Below are 21,914 nucleotides of genomic sequence, written 5' to 3' on the forward strand. Positions count from 1 at the left end.
AAGCCCTCCAACTCCATGGCATGGGAGTTATTCACCTCTGTAACCTGAAATGTGAATTATTTGAACAATGTATGAATACACAAAACATTTGGCCTGACTACTAGCTTGATCCCGACAAATGTCATTGCAAAGATTATTTACCTGTACCAAGTCAACCTTTTTTGTTGACTCTCTGACATGAAATAGTACTAAACTTTTCCTGTTTTAGGATTACCAAAATTAAGTCTATTCGTTAAATGCCAGAATAGTGAGAGGAGGATTCTTTTGTTACAATAAAATATAACAGGCATGCTAATGGGGTCAGACAGTTGAGGGGGAAAAGCATGTCTTTTTATAGTCATGGCTAGAAACCTAGGGGTGCCAATATTTTTTTACCATGACTATATGTATTATATATTCATATGTTTCAGTGGCACGGCGCAAGCTTTTTACATAGTATGCAATATTCCTTTACATTGTGTTCCCCTCGCTTGAGTTGCGTTACATCACGCCGCACAGAAAGTCTTTGCCATGTGTCTGTTGGCTTGTCATATAGGCAAAATTACAGACGACAGTACTGAAAAGTACTGCGTGGGTCTTCCCTCCCCCCCCCGCCCAACAACCCCCACCACACCCGCCTAACCCCCACTGCCCAGTGCATAATAACCATAATAGAGTCGGAGGTATATACAAGGAAATGCTCACCTCTCGTCTGCGCCGCTTCGCTGCTGCGCTGTGGCATCTGCGAGATTCAGTTCTCTTGCTGGTGGTTGATGTCCCGATGCCCGTAGGAAAAATAGTTGGCACCGCAGCTGGTTTCAGCCTCTGCCTCTGTATCCAATGCTTTCTGCTAAGCCTTTCTCAAAACACGCGGTTCGAAGTGATCAGCACAGTTTGGAAATGCTTGCTAGGCACCCATAGCTGACCACGTTTCTTCCCCTGTCGATTGACTTTCCCTATCCACTGGTCACGTATTCCTTCTTCACTTGGAAAGCCAAAAAAAAATAAAAACTCTTTCCGCTGCCTGAACCATTTGTACAACCAAATGCCACACAATAAACCATCGTGAAGTCGCTGAACCATACGACAACAAATATACAAGGATGGGAACAACATCATGGAACAATAGCACACAACGCCGAATGAACAGGTTGTTTGGCGAGTGTTACGTCACAGCGCCGGAAAAGGACGAAGACCAGAAAGCACGGGATGCTAAAAGCAGAAGCATTCTAGATCATATTTATCGATTTAACTGCTGTATATCAGCTATATAATCACTTTGAAATGCCAGATGTGGTTTCTAAAGGGTTCAAGAGTTATCGAGAAAATCTTTAACATCTTTGTCCTCTGACCTTTAATGCAAATTTGCCCAACTCAAGAAGGAGAGGCCATAAAGCATGGAACTGCTTTATTATTTTGGGAATGTCATTGATTTTGTTTACACTTCATTTTTTTTTATTGGGTATATATATTTTTTTTATAGAGTAAAGGCACTGATGTTTTTGTAGGTCTGATATAGGCAAATACTCAACCAAGGACAGTTCAGGAGTCATCCTCAGGGTTTAGCTCTATTTTTATTTAATTTTTTACAAAGCAACTATATGCACCTCAGGACAGTTCAGTAGTCCATTCTACAGTTTGTATTAGTAGTACTAGTGGGCTGTGTGCACATTTTTTCTCTAATTTATTGTAGTTTTATCTATTTTTCTCATACTTGAAGTATTGTTTTTGAGTTTTCTATAAAAGTATTCTTGTGTGAAATGTTTTTTCTCTAAAATTTGCACTAAAACAAGACACGGTGTTACTGACCAGCAACTTAGTATTTTTTTTTACAGCACCTTTAATCTTTATTATAAGCCTTTATTATATCATTTTAAAATATTGTTTCGAGCTTTTCTGTATTGTTAAAAATGTTCTTGTGTGGAATTTTTGCACTAAAAGCTTTTGCATGGAACTTCATTGTAGCCTGCTTTGTTTTTTTTATTGTGTATTAGCTAAAAATGAGGTTAAGTGTTTAGGTGTTTCACGAATGACATATGTCAAAGTAGTTTTACACACAAACACACACTTTATACAAAGGGTAAATAGTGATCTCACTGTCAACTCAGAGGGATATGGCAGTGGAATACAATGAATCCATATCAGACTTTAAAATCTTGTCCACACGTCAAATGCTATAATTAATGTTTCAGAATAATTCAAACTCAAATATTGGTGGGAAATGAAATTTGAAATTATTCTGATACAAAGCTCATCCCATCATTCCTCCCTGTGATTATTTCCAGGATAATGAATTAAACCCAGGCTGGCTTCTTAAAAGTGAATAAATCTAAAAATGAGGCAGTCTTCAGAATGGCTCTTTGAAATGAACAGATCCCAAAGATCTGGCTCCCTCCAAAGAGCCATAAATTCAATCTCTACTTCGGACGTCATCACTTCCTGCTCTTCCTCTAAATGAAGCAAACCTTGATACTCGCTTTGCAGAAAACCCGACACACGTTTCAACACATCTCGTAACATAGCTACCTACAGCTTTTCTTTTTCTTTTTTTTACACACATTATCAATACTCCGACATTTGTCATGGGAATAAAATCAAAAGTTATTTCTCTGTGTGACGTCACGTATGATCATCTCAAAATTACAAGGGTGTGTTTGTGTGTGTGGGGGGGGGCTATACCGCTAACTGCAGAGACTGACTTCTTTATGTGTCTGTTGTTTTCATTTCACTCATTATTACAAACACAGAGTCATGTGCAAAGAGGTGGAAAGCGGGTTCTTCGGCAGAAAGAGAAGAGGAAAGCACAGAGCCTAGAACTGAATGTGGGTACTTTGAATGTTGGGACTATGACAGGAAAATCTCGGGAGTTGGTTGACATGATGATTAGGAGAAAGGTTGATATATTGTGTGTCCAGGAGACCAGGTGGAAAGGCAGTAAGGCTAGAAGTTTAGGGGCAGGGTTTAAATTATTTTACCATGGTGTAGATGGGAAGAGAAATGGAGTCGGGGTTATTTTAAAAGAAGATTTGGCTAAGAATGTCTTGGAGGTGAAAAGAGTATCAGATCGAGTGATGAGGCTGAAATTTGAAATTGAGGGTGTTATGTGTAATGTGTTTAGTAGCTATGCCCCACAGGTACGATGTGACCTAGAGGTGAAAGAGAAATTCTGGAAGGAGCTGGACGAAGTAGTTCTGAGCATCCCAGACAGAGAGAGTCGTAATTGATGCAGATTGTAATGGACATGTTGGTGAAGGTAATAGGGGTGATGAAGAAGTGATGGGTAAGTACGGCATCCAGGAAAGGAACTTGGAGGGACAGATGGTGGTAGACTTTGCAACAAGGATGCAAATGGCTGTAGTGAACACTTTTTTCCAGAAGAGGCACGAACATAGGGTGACCTATAAGAGCGGAGGTAGAAGCACGCAGGTGGATTACATTTTGTGCAGACGATGTAATCTGAAGGAGGTTACCAACTGTAAGGTAGTCGTAGGGGAGAGTGTGGCTAGACAGCATAGGATGGTGGTGTGTAAGATGACTCTGGTGGTGGGGAGGAAGATTAGGAAGACAAAGGCAGAGAAGAGAACCATGTGGTGGAAGCTGAGACAGGAAGAGTGTTGTGCAGCTTTTCGGGAAGAGGTGAGACAGGCTCTCGGTGGACAGGAGGAGCTTCCAGAAGATTGGACCACTGCAGCCAAGGTGATCAGAGAGGCAGGCAGGAGAGTACTTGGTGTATCTTCTGGCAGGAAAGGAGAGAAGGAGACTTGGTGATGGAGCATCACAGTACAGGAAATCTTACAAGAAAAAAGGTTAACTAAGAAGAAGTGGGACACTGAGAGGACCGAGGAGAAGCGAAAGGAATACATTGAGATGTGACACAGGGCAAAGGTAGAGGTGATGGGCAAAAGGGCAAAGGTGGCAAAGGTGATGTGCAGAGCTGTGGCAACTATAGATGAAGTTGATGGACTTTAAATACTTGGGGTCAACCGTTCAGAGCAATGGTGAGTGTGGTCAGGAAGTGAAGAAACGGGTCCAAGCAGGTGGGACCGGGTGGAGGAAGGTGTCAGTTGTGTTATGTGACAGAAGAGTCTCTGCTAGGAAGAAGGGCAAAATGTATAAAACAGTGGTGAGGCCAGCCATGATGTACGGATTAGAGACAGCGGCACTGAAGAGACAACAGGAAGCCGAGTTGGAGGTGGCGGAAATGAAGATGTTGAGGTTCGCTCTCGGAGTGACCAGGTTGGATAAAATTAGAAATGAGCTCATCAGAGGGACAGCCAAGGTTCGATGTTTTGCAGACAACGTTAGAGAGAGCAGACTTCGATGGTTTGGGCACGTCCAGAGGAGAAATAGTGAGTATATTGGTAGAGGATGATGAAGATGGAGCTGCCAGGCAGGAGAGCTAGAGGAAGGCCAAAGAGAAGGTTGATGGATACAACCCAACATGAGGGCAGTTGGTGTTCGAGAGGAGAATGCAGGAGATAGGCTTACATGGAAAAGGATGACGCGCTGTGGCGACCCCTAAAGGGACAAGCCGAAAGGAAAAGAAGGAAAAGAAGAAGATACATAGAGAGATAAATAAATGAACAAACATGCTCTTTGTAGCACAAACATGAGCCTGAAACATTTTCAGTAGCCTCCTCCTCATCTGCCATCAACCAGAAAGACTGAGATCTTAAATGTCAAAAGATGGCAGTTGGTGTTTGAGAGGAGGTTGCAGGAGATAGGCTTACATGGAAAATGTTGACGCGCTGTGGCGACCCCTAACGGGACAAGCCGAAAGGAAAAGAAGATGTGCAAATGTATTAATAACTTTATGAAGCTAGAAAAGCTAACAAATCAATCAATCAATCAATCTATCTATCTATCTATCTATCTATCTATCTATCTATCTATCTATCTATCTATCTGTCTATCTATCTGTCTGTCTGTCTGTCTATCTATCTATCGATCTATCTATCTATACGCTGTTTATGAGACATATGAAGACGTGCAAAGTTAAACTTCCCAGACTCCATTAACTCATTCACTGCCGGCCTTCCCAGTTAAAATGGATATTTGACTTCTAAAGCCGTCCATGGCAGTGAATGTGTTAAAGAGGATTGTATAGGAAAATATTCCATCCATTTTCTGAGCCGCTTATCCTCACTAGGGTCGCGGGCGTGCTGGACCCTATCCCAGCTGTCATCGGGCAGGAGGTGGGGTACACCCTGAACTGGTTGCCAGCCAATCACAGGGCACATAGAAACAAACAACCAGTATCACTCACAGTCACACCGACGGGCAATTTAGAGTCTCCAATTAATGCATGTTTTTGGGATGTGGGAGGAAACCGGAGTTCCCGGAGAAAACCCACGCAGGCACGGGGAGAACATGCAAACTCCACACAGGCGGGGCCGGGGATTGAACCCGGGTTCTCAGAACTGTGAGGCTGACGCTCAAACCAGTCGGCCTCCGTGCCGCCGGAAAATAATCTATCATTAAAATAATAGTAATGATTTATTTATTTGTTCTGTCTAGGACTATGATTTTAAATAGGTACATTGGTTTCTTTTGCAACGAAATAATTTGCAAAATAGTGTGCATAATCATAAACGATACTGTTTATGGTGGGTACACTTATGCAATCATTTTGTCAATCACATGGTTGTGGCAATGCTCAAAATGAAATGCTTTTCCCAGGGGAAGAGGGTTTAGAGGCCTCACTATAAAAAAATGGTCAAACAAATGATCAAATAAAAGTAAAGCCTTTTTTGTTTTGTTTTTTAAATTTAATTGACCTGTTTTGTCTGCTCCTGCTTGTTCCAGACAAACTTCTTGTTCACAGTAACATATTTTGAAAATATCATATCTGGAGTTGCTGTCAATCAAAACTATGGTATGCCATGGTCATGCTGTACGTCCTCAAAAAATGGTGCGACCAAATCATGTGCTGGTGCGACCAACTGAAAAAGTTGCAACCAGTGCTCATTCATTCATTAATTTTCCATTCCGCTTTATCCTCACTAGGGTCGCGGGCGTGCTGAAGCCTATCCCAGCTATCTTCGGGCGAGAGGCGGGGTACACCCTGAACTGGTCGCCAGGCAATCGCATGCACCAGTGCTACTTTTAAAAAAGTTAGTATAGAGCCCTGTGTGTCGAGCCCTGTGTGTTTGTGTTATGAACTTAATTCGTTCCCTGACCTCGTTTGTAACCTGAAATGGTATGAGACAGGTAATTTCTTTCTCCGTTTAAATGAATCGAAATGCAATTCTTCCGTTCAAGCCCCAAAATTTAATTACACGATACCTTGCTCATCAGTGTGTGGTTGAAAATATATACAGAGCAATATAGAAATAAGTGAAAACACACTATTATAAAGAAATAAAACACTAAATAAATATAACAGTTTATTGCTCATTAACTTTAAAGGTCCCGTATTTAGCCAAACCATCTTTTTTTCAGTTTTTTTAATGTATTATTGTCTCTATGCTGCCTCAGTTAATGTAAAATATGAATTCAAATTATCCACGCATTCCTGATTTGCAGAGGTTTTTCTGCCACGAGGCCTGTAATCAGGTCATTCGAATTTCTTGAGCTTATCTACGTCACGAGCAAAGATCTCCACCGACCTCTGAGCTAGCGCCGTCAACATAACAAACGTGTGGGACACAAGTGGGTCTTTTACATGGAGGTAACCAATCAGAGGAAATATGGACAAAGCAGATACAAAACTGGGTCAAAGAGAAGGAGCTGTCAGAGGGGCCTTTTTTGGACACTCGTATGACAAAACCAACCTGTTTTTTTTTTTTTAAATGAAATTGACACTTTTATACTATGTCCATATTAGAGAGTCACTCTACGGAGGTCTAAATAGCCAAAATATGGGACCTTTAACTAAGGTGGTAAAAGAGGAGGATTATAGCTATTCACTGAAGAAGAGCCTTCTTCCATAATAAGATCGGGAACTTCTGATTCAGGTTTATTCTTTTGTTTGTCCATCCATCCATCCATCCATTTTCCGTATCGCTTATTCTCACTAGGGCCACGGGCATATTGGCGCCTATCCCAGTTGATTCTCGGCGAGAAGCGGGGTACACCCTGAATTGGTCCCCAGCCAATGGCAGGGCATATATAGACAAACAACCATTTGCACTCACATTCACACACACAGAAAATTTAGGGTCTTCAGTTAACCTACTGTGCATGTTTTTGGAATGTGGGAGGAAACCGGAGTACGCAGAGAAAACCCACTAAGGCACGGGGAGAACATGCAAACTCCACACAGGCGGGGCCGGGGATTGAACACGGGTCCTCAGAACTCTGAGGCTGACGCTCTAGTCGTCCACCGTGCCGCCAAGTTCTAAACAGTCAAATACTAATGGCTAACAAAAAATATGTTAGGAATAGTAATGATACATAGAGAGATAAATGCAGACCTATGGGGGCACAAGCCAGTGCAAACTGTAGGGCGGTCCCAACCCCGGATAAATGCAGAGGGCTGTGTCAGGAAGGGCATCCGGCTTAAAACTTTGCCAAACAAATATGAGCGTTCATCCAAAGAATTTTATACCGGATCGGTCGTGGCCCGGGTTAACAACGTCTGCCACCGGCGCCATCAACCTGCAGGGCGCCGTTGGAAATTCAGCTACTGTGGGTCGAAGAAGAAGAAGAGGTGGAATGCGGGTTCTTCGGTAGAAAGAAAAGAGGAAAGCATAGAGCCTAGAACTGAATGTGGGGACTTTGAATGTTGGGACTATGACAGGAAAATCTCGGTAGTTGGTTGAAATAATGATTAGGAGAAAGGTTGATATATTGTGTGTCCAGGAGACCAGGTGGAAAGGCAGTAAGGCTCCAAGTTTAGGGGCAGGGTTTAAATTATTTTACCATGGTGTAGATGGGAAGAGAAATGGAGTCGGGTTTATTTTAAAAGAAGAGTTGGCTAAGAATGTCTTGAACCAGGAAGTGGTAATGATTAGTAAGGGGGAAGTTAGAAAGGCATTAAAAATGATGAAACATGGAAAGGCAGTTGGTCCTGATGACATTCCTGTGGATGTATGGAAGCTTCTAGGAGAGGTGGCTGTGGAGTTTTTCACCAGCTTGTTCAATAGAATTGTAGCGTGTGAGAAGATGCCTGAGGAATGGAGGAAAAGTGTGCTGGTGCCCATTTTTAAGAACAAAGGTGATGAGCAGAGCTGTGGGAACTATAGAGGAATAAAGTTGATGAGCCACACAATGAAGTTATGGGAAAGAATAGTGGAGGCTAGACTCAGGACAGAAGTGAGTATTTGCGAGCAACAGTATGGTTTCATGCCTAGAAAGAGTACCACAGATGCATTATTTGCCTTGAGGATGTTGATGGAAAAGTACAGAGAAGGTCAGAAGGAGCTAAATTGTGTCTTTGTAGATCTAGAGAAAGCCTATGACAGAGTACCCAGAAAGGAATTGTGGTACTGCATGCGGAAGTCTGGACTGGCAGAGAAGTATGTTAGAATAATACAGGACATGTACGAGGGCAGCAGAACAGCGGTGAGGTGCGCTGTAGGTGTGACAGACGAATTTAAGGTGGAGGTGGGACTGCATCAGGGATCAGCCCTGAGCCCCTTCCTGTTTGCAGTGGTGATGGATAGGCTGACAGATGAGGTTAGACTGGAATCCCCGTGGACCATGATGTTTACAGATGACATTGTGATCTGCAGTGAAAGCAGGGAGCAGGTGGAGGAACAGTTAGAAAGATGGAGGCATGCACTGGAAAGCAGAAGAATGAAGATTAGCCGAAGTAAAACAGAATATATGTGCATGAATGAGAGGGGTGGTGGGGGAAGAGTGGCGCTACAGGGAGAAGAGATAGCAAGGGTGGAGGACTTTAAATACTTGGGGTCAACTGTCCAGAGCAATGGTGAGTGTGGTCATGAAGTGAAGAAATGGGTTCAAGCAGGTTGGAACGGGTGGAGGAAGGTGTCATGTGTGTTATGTGACAGAAGAGTGTAATACATGCATGTCACTTCCACCAAGTTGTCAGCTATAAGTTTAGAAAAGTGAAGTGAAAGTGAAGTGAAAGTGAAGTTTTTATTACGCGTCTTGAGCACTCCTCGAACATACTCAAAGCTCAAGACAGCTTCCCCTGTCGATTGACTTTCCCCATCGATGTGGTCTCCTTTTTCACTTGGAAAGCCAAAGAAACTCTTGCCACTGCCTGAACCCTTTGTACATGAGAGGGGTGGTGGGGGTAGAGTGAGACAACAGGGAGAAGAGATAGCAAAGGTGGAGTACTTTAAATACTTGGGGTCAACCGTCCAGAGCAATGGTGAGTGTGGTCAGGAAGTGAAGAAACGGGTCCAAGCAGGTTGGAACGGGTGGAGGAAGGTGTCAGGTGTGTTATGTGACAGAAGAGTCTCTGCTCGGATGAAGGGAAAAGTTTATAAAACAGTGGTGAGGCCAGCCATGATGTACGGATTAGAGGCACTGAAGAGAAAACAGGAACCAAATGAAGATGTTGAGGTTTGCTATCGGAGTGACCAGGTAGGATCAAATTAGAAGTGAGCTCATCAGCGGGACAGCCAAGGTTCGATGTTTTGGAGACAAAGTTAGAGAGAGCAGACTTCGATGGTTTGGACATGTCCAAAGGAGAAATAGTGAGTATATTGGTTAGAAGGATGATGAAGATGGAGCTGCCAGGCAAGAGAGCTCGAGGAAGACCAAAGAGAAGGTTGATGGATACAACCCAACATGAGGGCAGTTGGTGTTCGAGAGGAGAATGCAGGAGATAGGCTTACATGGAAAAGGATGACGCGCTGTGGCGACCCCTAAAGGGACAAGCCGAAAGGAAAAGAAGGAAAAGAAGAAGATCCATAGAGAGATAAATAAATGAACAAACTTGCTCTTTGTAGCACAAACATGAGCCTGAAACATTTTCAGTAGCCTCCTCCTCATCTGCCATCAACCAGAAAGACTGAGATCTTAAATGTCAAAAGTGTTTAGAAAACAACACACACACAAATACTGAGGTGTCTCATCGAAACACTAGGGGCTCTACGGAAAGGAGTGACTAGATGTGGGGTGTAGAAAAGGAAATAAAGAAGAAAAGAGACAGAAGAAAGTCACCTTGACAGTGCTAACTGAAAAATCAAGTGAAGTAAAGGAATTCAATTTTTTTTTTCTTAAATACAAAAGATACACCCCTCCATATAAATCATGATCCCACGGTGAGGTAAAGTAAGCCATTTTCAACAAGCCTACTTATTTTTCGGACGGAAAATGTGCCCACCACCCACTTTCTTGAAATTGTCACTCAATCTGTGATGTCAAAAAACTGTGAACAGGATTTAAACAGGGAGCTATACTATCCATCCATCTCGGGGCCAGTAGCTTTAGCAGGGAAGCCCAGACCTCCCTCTCCCCAGCTATTTCATCCAGCTCTTCCGGGGGGATCCCGAGGCGTTCCCAGGCGAGCCAGGAGACGTAGTCTCTCCAGCATGTCCTGTGTCATCCCCGGGGTCTCCTCCTAATCAGATGCCCGAACCACCTCATCTGGCTCCTCTCAATGTGGAGGAGCAGCGGCTCTACTCTGAACCCCTCCCGGATGACCGAGCTTCTCACCCTATCTCTAAGGGAGAGCCCAGACACCCTGCGAAGGAAACTCATTTCAGCCGCTTGTATCCGGGATCTTGTTCTTTCGGTGATGACCCACAACTCGTGACCATAGGTGAGGGTAGGAACGTAGATCAACCGGTAAATGGCGAGCTTCGCCTTTCGGCTTCGCTCCTTCTTTACCACAACGGACCGATACAAAGTCCGCATCATTGCAGATGCTGCACCGATCCGCCTGTCGATCTCCCATTCCCTTTGTCCCTCACTTGTGAACAAGACCCCAAGATACTTGAACTCCTCCACTTGGGGCAGGATCTCATCCCCGACCTGGAGAGGGTACGCCACCCTTTTCCAACTGATATATAGATCACATTTCTGACACATTTCTGATCTTATTTGTTCTACTTTCTTTGAATGAATGGATTACTTGGGTTGACAAATGGTGACATGTTAACTACTTAGTACATATATACACACATATATATATATATATATATATATATATATATATATATATATATATATATATATATATGTATATATATATATATATATATATATATATATGTATATATATATATATATATATATATATGCAACGGACAATCAAAACTGCTGAAAGGATTGTCGGTACCCCCCTACCCACCATTGAGGACTTGCACGCTGCCAGAACTAAGACAAGAGCGTGCAAAATCCTCTCGGACCGTCTGCACCCCGGTCACCAGCTCTTCCAGCTCCTTCCCTCAGGTAGGCGCAACCGATCAACGCAAACTAGAACTAGCAGACATTCAAACAGCTTCTTCCCGCTTGCAATCAACTTCTTAAACACCTAACCTACAATTCCATTACAACATGCTGGCAATTTTTGACTTGAGTTCGTTGTCACATTTCTGTGGGGCCAATTATGTATTACTCGTGCACTCACTGTAGTTGTCTCCCCATGCTGCACTATTTGCATATACTGGCCACTCATGCCAGAGTAGCATCTGCTCCATTTGCACACTGATTGAGGAGTATCTGTAACATTTGCACAACCAACATTGTCTCAGATGATCGCACTACTCGTCACTTTAAACCGCATACACTCCTTGAAGTCTCGGTGCCCTTTGCACAATGGTCATTGCACCGGACTATTGCAATATTAGTCATTCGAACTGCTCTAAGTGCTAGAGGACTCTGCATCTTTTTGCACAATTGTTTTTTGTCAATGTCTTTATGTCTCCAAAGTGTTCTGTAAATTGACTGTCTGTTGTACTAGAGCGGCTCCAACTACCGGAGACAAATTCCTTGTGTGTTTTGGACATACTTGGCAAATAAAGATGATCCTGATATATATGCGCGCGCACACACACACACACACACACACACACACACACACACACACACACACACACACACACACACACACACACACACACACACACACACACACACACACACACACACACACACACACACACACACACACACACACACACACACACACACACACACACACACACACACACACACACACACACACACACACACACACACACACACACACACACACACACACACACACACACACACACACACACACACACACACACACACACACACACACACACACACACACACACACACACACACACACACACACACACACACACACACAGGCGGCACGGTGGACGACTGGTTAGAGCGTCAGCCTCACAGTTCTGAGGACCCGGGTTCAATCCCCGGCCCCACCTGGAGTTTGCATGTTCTCCCCGTGCCTGCGTGGGGTTTCTCCGGGCACTCCGGTTTCCTCACACATCCCAAAAACATGCATTAATTGGAGACTCTAAATTGCCCGTAGGCATGACTGTGAGTGCGAATGGTTGTTTGTTCCTATGTGCCCTGCGATTGGCTAGCAACCAGTTCAGGGTGTACCCCGCCTCCTGCCCGATGATAGCTGGGATAGGCTCCAGCACTCCCGCGACCCTTGTGAGGATAAGCGGCTCAGAAAATGGATGGATTATTCTCTTTTTAAAGTTGATGATGATGAAGTTACTTTCCGATATATATACTGTGTCTGTATATATATATATATATATATATATATATATATATATATATATATATATATATATATATCCGTTTCTGTACCGCTTATCCTCACCAGGGTTGTAGCATGCTGGAGCTTATCCCATTTTACTCTGGATGATGTATGTCCATCACTCCCTTTTCTGAGCCGCTTCTCCTCACTAGGGTCGCGGGCGTGCTGGAGCCTATCCCAGCTATCATCGGGCAGAAGGCGGGGTACAACTTGAACTGGTTGCCAGCCAATCGCAGGGCACATATAAACAAACAACCATTTGCACTCACAATCACACCTACGGGCAATTTAAAGTTGTCAATTAACCTACCACGCATGTTTTTGGCATATGGGAGGAAACCGGAGTGCCCAGAGAAAACCCACGCAGGCACGGTGAAAACATGCAAACTCCACACAGGCGGGGCCGCGGATTGAACCCCGGTCCTCAGAACTGTGAGGCTGACGGTCTAACCAGTCGGCCTCCGTGCCGCCAAAAGAGAATAAAATATGGCAATTCATTTTGTTAAGGATATCCATCCATCTGTTTTTTATATTGCTTATCTTCACGAGGATCACGGATGAGCTGGAGTTTATCCCTGTTTACTCTGTGCGAGCTGTGGCGTATACTCTGGACTGCTCGCCAGCCACTCACAGGGAACATATCGACGAACTCACAAATTCACATTGATGTTCACACCAAAGGTCAAGTCTTCAATTAACCTAAGAAGCATGGTTTTGGAATGTGGGAGGAGGCAGGAGTACTCGGAGAAAACCCTCACAAGCATGGGGAGAACATGTAGACTCTACACAGGACGTGAAATGCCCAGATTAAAACCCCAACCTTAGAAATGTGAGGCGGGTGCTTGCCACTCGGGCTCCGTGCCGCCCTTTATGAGAAACATCATTAAGTATTCAATAGATGCCTTTAATTTTCTTTCTGCTTACCAGAGGCAGCATGGCAGAGGCACTCGGGAACACCTGCCCTCTGTAGTAGTTGTGGAGCTCCACCAGCAGCTCCTCCTCTTGCTCACTGAGGAGGCTCCAGGCTCCAGGAGCCAGCAGCGTGGCCAGCAGCAGCCATTTCAACAGAGGAACACCCTGGGTTGTGGAGCAGTCGGACATGCGCCCCCTCCTCGCCGGAACTTTGCTGTGTGTCTGGAGCTCTAATGTGCCCTGCTGTTGCATCTTGGGAGTCTCAGGGGGGGTCCGTCCAGAGTTGTCAGCGTGTGTGTGTATTGTGTGTGTGTGTATGTGTGTGTGCGTGTGCATGCTGTCGTCTCCACAGTGCAGATGTGCACCTCGCGCGCCCCAACAGCAGCTTTAAGAGCGCAAGGGACCTCCCCATATGCAGATTACACACACACACACACACACACACTACATCCTTCTCTTCCTCCTCCATCATCCCTCCCTCTTTTCCCACTCATCAACTTCACATCTCCTCTGTAACAGAACAGCCAGAATTTCGCCACCTTTCACACAGAACCCAACGAAGCAGGATATTGCAACAATGTGGCATCCTGCGTTCAAATCATTAGATCGTGGTAACGGCTGATGTGACATATGAAATGCTTTTGCTTTTAACACAACAAAGATGGAAAGGTGAGTGTCTATCTACGGTAGCCCCTTTCATACAGCTGCCGTCTCAACATTTCTACCCCTGAATCTGCAGGTTGATTTCAACACCCCATTCCGTATTGTGGACACAATGAACATTAAATAACACAAAAGCGTGTAAAAGTACAAATTAAAGACAAAAAATAGCAGAGCTCTTGTAACATTTACTTGTTTCTTTGATTATTGATCTAGTTTTGGGTTTGGTTCATTCATTCCGATTTGGTTTTGACTTGGTTCTTGGGTATTGACTTTAGTTATTATTGACTTGTTCTTGTTTTGGTTCTTGACTTAGTTTTTCTTTATTTTTGGTTATGACTTGGTTCTTGGTTGTTTGGTCTCTGCCTTGTAATCTACTGTATTTCATGTGAGTAATTGATATAATTCAAATTCAGGTGATCAAGTCAACAAAGAAGAGAAATCACACACACACACACACACACACACACACACGTGAGCGTGTCAGTGTGACCAAAGACATCAAGCATAAAAAGAGCAGAAAAAACACAACAAAACTTGAGTGAATCACACCCTGGAAGTTCTGAATGTCCCTAAGCTGCAGGGTGGAGTCACCAACGTAAACACACTTCACATGTGCAGTCATTTATTCTATTCACACATTGTTACATTGCATTTGCGTGTTTGCAAGCATGCAAACCTTGGATGGAATTCCCCTTTAATCACAAAGCGAGAATGATGGGAAAACACACACACACACGCACACACTTCGCGCGCACACACACACACACACACACACACAGACACACACGCGTACATCATGAGAAGACTATGCAGTGATGTGTGAGCCCCACCCATGTGAACTTGTTGCCATTGACTAGCTGCTAATGGCTACCAGATGATTACTGTATGTGTGTTTGTTAATGGCTTCCTATGCTTTGTGTCCTCACATACGTGCATCATCCAAGAGAGCATGTGTAGCCACGACATGGCAGATGACGCCACTGCCCGCATGGAGTTCATACAGCTGAAGGGCAAAGATGGCAATGTCAACACATGCTTTGATGTGCTGTGTGCGTGTCTGTATATGGTGTGGACCCTGAGTTGTACGATGTTTGGGGGTCTGCAGCTAAATCAGACACACAACGCACACTTAACAGCAGACTCACGTTTTGAGTTGTTAAAAAAGTGAATACTTGTGTCATTCTTCCATGATGGCTCCTCTGTTGAGAACTATCTTCTTGTTGTAAAGTGTCAAACAAGGCGTTCACATGAAGTGCTCAGAGAGCCTGATGAAGATGATGATGTCATGGCTGTGGAAGCCGACAGTTCCTTAGACACCACGTCAAACATTTCGCAAACATCTGGACCAGTGGACCCCAACCCAAGGATTGCTTTCACTGGAGGCTTGCTGTCCACGTCCAAGACCAGAAGACAAAGTGATCCTTTAACTTTGTATGCTTGTAAAAAGCTACTGTAGTCTGCTTCTTAACTACTGTTGAGCTGCCCTTAAGCATGGCATCGACACTCCGCACAAGGTGCAGCCCTCTTGTGTTCCCCTTCACTCTCCTTCTCTCCTTGCATATGCCTGAATGAGTGATTAGATTGGATTACATTAATTTTATTATCATTACATTGTGCATGACAGATGCAATGAATTATGCATGGGGTAAGATAGCTGTCAAAAGGTGTATGGATGGGTAACAATTCGTATTCACAATGTACACATGAATCAAAATGGGGGTTTTGGTTAGAACTTTTTTGAAACATTTTTGGTGGGGGTCAGAAATTTATGTGAGGATGAATTAAATATTTGTGGGTTAGAACCTTTATTGAGTATGAAACAAAAAAACTTGGGGAGAACTTTTTTTGTGAGTATGAATCAAAATGTTTTGAGTTAGAATTTTTGTGTGGGTATGACTGAAAGCTTTGAGTCCAAACTCCAATTTCCACGACTACGGATCTCCGCTGTGGACACAAATCCATTCTTGTGGGTGGGAGAAAAAAAAGTTAAAAATGATGTCACGTAGGTCACAGGCAGGTCACAGAGGAAGTAATCGAACCACGATATAGACCAAGATGATCGATCAAGAACGGCTTGTTTGTAGCTCCCAGTTTCTGTGAAGACTCACAGGTAAAGTAAGTAACGTGGAGATCCAATATTTATTTCTTAAAATTGTACCATTTTAAATCAAATATAGCTTTGGACTTACACACTTACTGCTTTAGCCCGCAAGCTAACGACATGCCTCAATGCTAGCATTACTTTCGTAAAAATTTGGGTACTGCTAGTTAATTAGCATTGACATGCAAAATATGAAATTTGAGACTGTAATGTTGATCAATATTTGACTATCAATTTAGAAATAAGAAATTGGGTCATTTAGCACATGTGAATTTGGCCATAGTATCTTCTTTGCCTTTCGGTTTGTCCCATTAGGGGTTGCAACAGTGTGTCATCCTTTCCCAGGTAAGCCTATCTCTTGCATCCTCCTCTCTAACACCAACTGTCCTCATGTCTTCCTTCACTACATCCATCAACCTTCTATTTGGTCTCCCTCGAGCTTTTCGCCTGGCAGCTTCACCCGCATCACCCTTCTACCAATATACTCCCTCTCTCTCCTATGGACATGTCCAAACCATCGAAGTCAGCTCTCTCTAACTTCGTCTCCGAAAACATCTAACCTTAGACGTCCCTCTGATGAGCTCATTTGTGATTCTATCCATAATGGTCACCCCGAGAGAGAACCTCCACATCTTCATTTCCGCCACCTCCAGCTCTGCTTCCTGTTGTCTCTTCAGTGCCACTGTCTCTAATCCGGACAGCCTGGCTGGCCTCACCACTGTCTTATAAACTTTGCCCTTCATCCAAGCACAGACTCTACTGTCTTACAACACACCAGACACTTTCCTACACCTGTTCCAACCTGTTTGGACCCATTTCTTCACTTCCTTAGCACACTCACCATTGCCCAGGACTGTTGACCCCAAGTCCTCCACCCTCGCTATCTCTTCTCCCTGTAGCCTCACTCTCCCCCCTCCACCCCTCTCATTCATGCACGTATATTCTGTTTTACTTAGGCTAATCTTCATTACTCCTTTCCAGTGCAGGCCTCCACCTTTCTAACTGTTCCTCTACCTGCTCCCTGCTTTCACTGCATATCACAATCTCATCTGCGAACATCATGGTCCACGGGGATTCCAGTCAAATCTCATCAGTCAAGGCCTCTTTATACTCTCGCGCGGCCGACAACGCCCGCATTGCATCACGTGACCGACGAATTGGCCCGCGCGGCCCCTCTGCATAGCTTGACACGCACACGGCAAAAATTGTTGCTGCGCGTCGCACGCCACGGAGATCATCTCTCGTGATTGGTCCGTTTCAGTTACATGCTGTGATGACGTACTCAGTGTGCCCCTTGGTTCTACATACCATATACGCTGCCGCCTTCTCGATCGATTTTGCAGCATAATTAAAAGTATCATCTGGTTATCTTGGTACATTTGTTCGAGCAGACACTGTTTCACGGTCGCCATTGTTGTTGCTTTGTTCCTTGTTACTGAAAGTAAAGTAAGAACGGCTAACGGAAATGGCCCGAAGAATGCAGAGGAAACTTCACCCTGTGGTGTCCGAGCCAATACCAGCCGTAGCGACACCCCCGACCGCTCAAGTATAAAGGCAAACTACCCGCGGGACAGCCGCAGTGACTTTAGCGCAGTCGCCGTCCGCGCGAGTATAAAGAAGCCTTCAGCCTATTCATCACCACTGCAAACAGGAAGGGGCTCAGAGCTGGTCCCTGATGCAGTCCCACCTCCACCTTCAACTCTTACATGTCCTGTACTATTCGAACATACTTCCCTCATACTTCCCTCATATATGTCCTGTACTATTCGAACATACTTCTTGCCACTCCAGACGTCCGCATGGAGTACCACAGTTTCTCTCTTGGAATGTAGCTCCTTCAGACCTTCTCTGTACGTCCTTCTTTAGTGTCCAACCTGGCATACATGTCATCATATGCCTCGTTTGGCCTTTGCCCCCTCTACCTTCGCCCTATGTCGCATCTCCATGTATTCCTTTCTCCTCTCCTTAGTCCTCTCAGTGTCCCACTTCTTCTCTAGCTAACCTAATACTTTGTTAATCTGTTTGAACCAGACACATTCACCCAGCCACATACCACATTGGATTAAATTAAGAAGCTTAAAGATCCATCCAGTCTAGACCTTGAATTCTCGCCAATGCACACTCCGTGATCAAAACACTACTGAACCAGATAGTAGAAGTAAAGTCTCGACAGCAAAGTTTGGTGCCGAAACCCGGGAGCCAGTGATTACGGAGTGAAGATGGATGATGATCCTGTCCACGGAGGGCAGTATGACCACCAGGATGGATGAGTGATTATGAGGGATACAAACGGCCACTTGCCCCACAAGCACAGTACAGGACCAGAGATGGATACGTCAAGATGACGCCCCACCCTCAACACTCAGGACAGATAAGTGATACATCTCCTGGGTACATCGGAACCCACTTCACCAGATCAGCATTATCCAGTGCTCCCTACAAGTTGATAAACATGGTTCAGCAGCTGCAGGAGGATAAGAGGCGTGTGCAGATGTTGAAAGCTGATGTTCAAAACTGATGTCAAGTATCCAGTTGTCTTGGAGCCTAAACATCTTGTAACCAGATTAATCATCAAGCAGACGGATAGTGAGCTGATGCATCCAGGGACTGAGAGACTGTTTGAGGAGCAAAGAAGGACATTTTTGATTCTGCGAGGCCGTGAGCAGCATTCTTGTCCAGATTGCCAAAGGTGGAGAGCTCAACCGTTCAATCCAAAAATGTCCGAACTTCCTACGATACAGCAGCAACCCTTTTTCTCCACTGACATAGACTGCTTCTGCCCCATGCTAATGAAAGTAGGTCATCATAACAAAAAACGCTGGGGCCTGTTCTTTAATGCTTGACAACTCGAGCTGTCCGTATCGAGATGTTGTCCAGCATCAGCCCCGGCTCCTTCCTCATTGCGCTAAGAAGGTTTATCTCCTGTTATGGGAAACCAGATGAGATACTTTGTGACCAGGACACTAATTTCTGCAGCAATGACTGAGAACTACAGGAAGCCTTTAACACCCTGGATCCATCTCTAAAGGCCCAGTTAGCAGAACCCCAATTCAAATTTTGCTTCAATCATCCCAGTGCTCCTCACTTCGGGGGATCCTGGGAACGGGAGATCGGATCTATTAAGGGCACTTTATCATCCACCCTGTCACCACAAACATGTTGCTGATGGGGCGGCTGGATTACTCACTTCCTCAGATCATCTACCACGATTCAGAGCTCATCAGAAGCCAACCTTGGAGGACCTGTCAAGTATTGAGAGACCACTTTTGGACACAGTTTTCGCACCACTATCTACCAACCCTGCAAACGAGGTCCAGGTGGGAGAAGGACACAAGTGAGAGTGGGTGACACAGGTACACTTGCTTGTGTTGTCAAGAGCTTGACTTGTTTTCAGTTCATGAGCTGTCATCCGGGGCCACTTCTTGCAACATCTGAGACCTCCTGCGACTTCCGCCCTTCTGTGACAAACAAGATAAAAATACCCTTGCCAGCATATTTCCAAAACGTCTATGTTTATGGCCAATGTCATTTGAAATTAAATCTACTTATTGCAAACCATGTTAGCTATCCTGATTATTTGATTAACTGAAATATGGCATGATTGTTTCATTAGATGAAATATTTGCCTAATCCTTACAATCCTTCTCTTGACCTCAGCTAGCCTGAGGTCAAGAGAAGGAGCCTGAGGTAAGCAGCTAGCCTGAGGTCAACCAAAATCATTTAAGCACAGAAATGTAATCCCACTTATCACCTCAGATATTCTGAGGTGAACACTAACTTTAGCAATTTTGGATTTCAAATTTTGATTCATGCGTTGCACTTTCCCCTGGCACTGGGGATGGTATACCGTGCCAAATGAGTGTTTTAGGCCAAATATTGCCTCAATCGTTTGAAGGTGTTCATTTTTAAAGTGACTGGCATTATCTGAGTGGATTCAATTGGGGAAGGCATGAGTTGGAATATAACTGTTGACCAACCTCGCAATTCTGAATAAAATTCTCAATTGTATCCTGCAAATGAGGGTGCCACCAATGTATGAGTGCTCGTGTCAGTTGTACCTTTTTCTGAAACATCTAAATAAAACGGTTTAGAATACTCAGGTCTGCGTAAATCTGCTGCAGAGGCGAGTGATTGTTTTAACACAATGAAAGCACTTTCTGTCTCGGTAGTCCAATCCAAAATGCCCGACAAGTGGCGCATACGTAGCTCTCAAACAGTCCACATCCGTGGGTGCTCCCAATAACAAATACTGGATGAGGACGACACCCTCTTGCGTTCTGGCAAAGAAAGCTGAGGCAATGTGGCGAGCACTTATCCATCTCAAAGTTACAGGAGCAACCTGGCCATGGTGGACAGGGGCAGTCCCTCGCACAGTGACCCCACATCCCACAGTTATAACACAACCCATCCAACACCCCCGGCCTCACTCCACCCTTACCGCTCGCTTCTTGTCCACGCCCTCGCTGATTGGTTTGGCGTGGCGTTCCCAATTGGTAATAGTGCACCTCACTTGGAGTCTGAGCTGCAGCAGGTGGAGCGGTGGTCGTGGTCCTCTGCTGCACCAGTTGTTTCTCCTTCTTAATAGACTGTGAATTTTTCCAGCTTTGCCTCTTGCACCTGTAGATGTAAAAAAAATTTTTTTCAGTAGGGCATCCTTATCTTTATTAACTTGTTCTTTTTTAGTATGTCTGGGTAAGGAATGTAAAAAGTGTGTTTTCCACTCAGCAGGTGTCGCCGTTGTACTGGCTGGGTTGTCTCTCATAGCCTCAGCCACTAGCTGGGACCCTCCTCGGAGCACCACCTCTCGGTAAAGTTGAGTCATTACCGGACTACTAATGGATCACTTCCCGACGCTTCCGACCAATCTCGGCGCATGCGTGGCAAATAAGAAAGACCAGTTTCTCCGTCGGCCATCTCAAAGACACAGTTGGACAAACTCCAAGTGGAGCGGAAACATTTCGCCCATCCAAGGGAAGATTATCGCGAAAGGCTGTCGTACGGGCGATGTCCTCCAGTGTTTGCAGCTCCTGATAAGAGAGTTTAGTTTCCACAATTGCTCTCAAGTCTCTCAGAGGTAGTGGTATTCCCCGTGTAATGTCTGTAAAGCATTGCATGAAAATGACACCTCCCCCACTTAAACATAAACGGTCAGAAAATGGAGTATAGATTAGTTGGCATGGATCGACAGAACTCACCAGTAAAGGCACCCTGGAACTTCCTATTTCTGCTCTTATTCTTAGCCTTACCAGACCCCCTCTCCTCCTTGGGGGAGTCCTCTTCCTTTTTCTCGGCATCTGTTGCTGCTCGCTGCTGCATTCTAGGCGCCTCACTCCCTCTTTATCAGCGGTTGCCACATTTGGCCGCTCACCGTTCCCTTCCTGGCAAGATGCCTCCTCTAATAACTGATAAGCTTCCCCCGAACCATCCTGACTTCAGCCTCGCTCTGCGCTCACTCCTTATCTATTTTTGCATGAGCTGCCCTCAGTTGCAAGCGTAAATAATCCAAATCTGAAATATCCGTACCAGCATTAACTTTACCTAATTCTTGTCTCACCGACTCACATGCTGCAGTTGACCCCTTTGGCAGGCTTTCGTCTCAGAAAGCCACTAAAT

At 44.6% G+C, this 21,914-nt stretch overlaps 1 protein-coding gene and 1 long non-coding RNA gene across 3 annotated transcripts in view; both read right to left on the bottom strand.

Moving 5' to 3' along the window:
• LOC133396232 (peptidase inhibitor 16-like) overlaps positions 1–14,167 on the bottom strand; it is a 68,568-nt gene extending 54,401 nt beyond the window's left edge. The window contains exon 1 of the mRNA XM_061665833.1: positions 13,550–14,167. Within this exon, the coding sequence (XP_061521817.1) occupies positions 13,550–13,873 (324 nt within the window). The 5' untranslated portion in view covers positions 13,874–14,167. The remainder of the gene's footprint in view (positions 1–13,549) is intronic.
• A 687-nt stretch (positions 14,168–14,854) lies between these two features.
• Positions 14,855–21,642, bottom strand: LOC133396278 (uncharacterized). Of its 2 annotated transcripts, XR_009767357.1 has the most exons (4): positions 21,497–21,642; positions 21,127–21,399; positions 20,740–20,918; positions 14,855–15,764 (listed from the first exon to the last, which is right to left on the bottom strand). It is a non-coding gene; the product is annotated as an uncharacterized LOC133396278 (long non-coding RNA). The 2 variants fall into 2 exon arrangements; XR_009767350.1 differs by having other exon boundaries at positions 20,740–21,399.
• Between the last annotated feature and the right edge of the window lie 272 nt (positions 21,643–21,914).

This window comes from Phycodurus eques, chromosome 1 (assembly GCF_024500275.1).
Source record: "Phycodurus eques isolate BA_2022a chromosome 1, UOR_Pequ_1.1, whole genome shotgun sequence".
Lineage (NCBI taxonomy): Eukaryota > Metazoa > Chordata > Actinopteri > Syngnathiformes > Syngnathidae > Phycodurus > Phycodurus eques.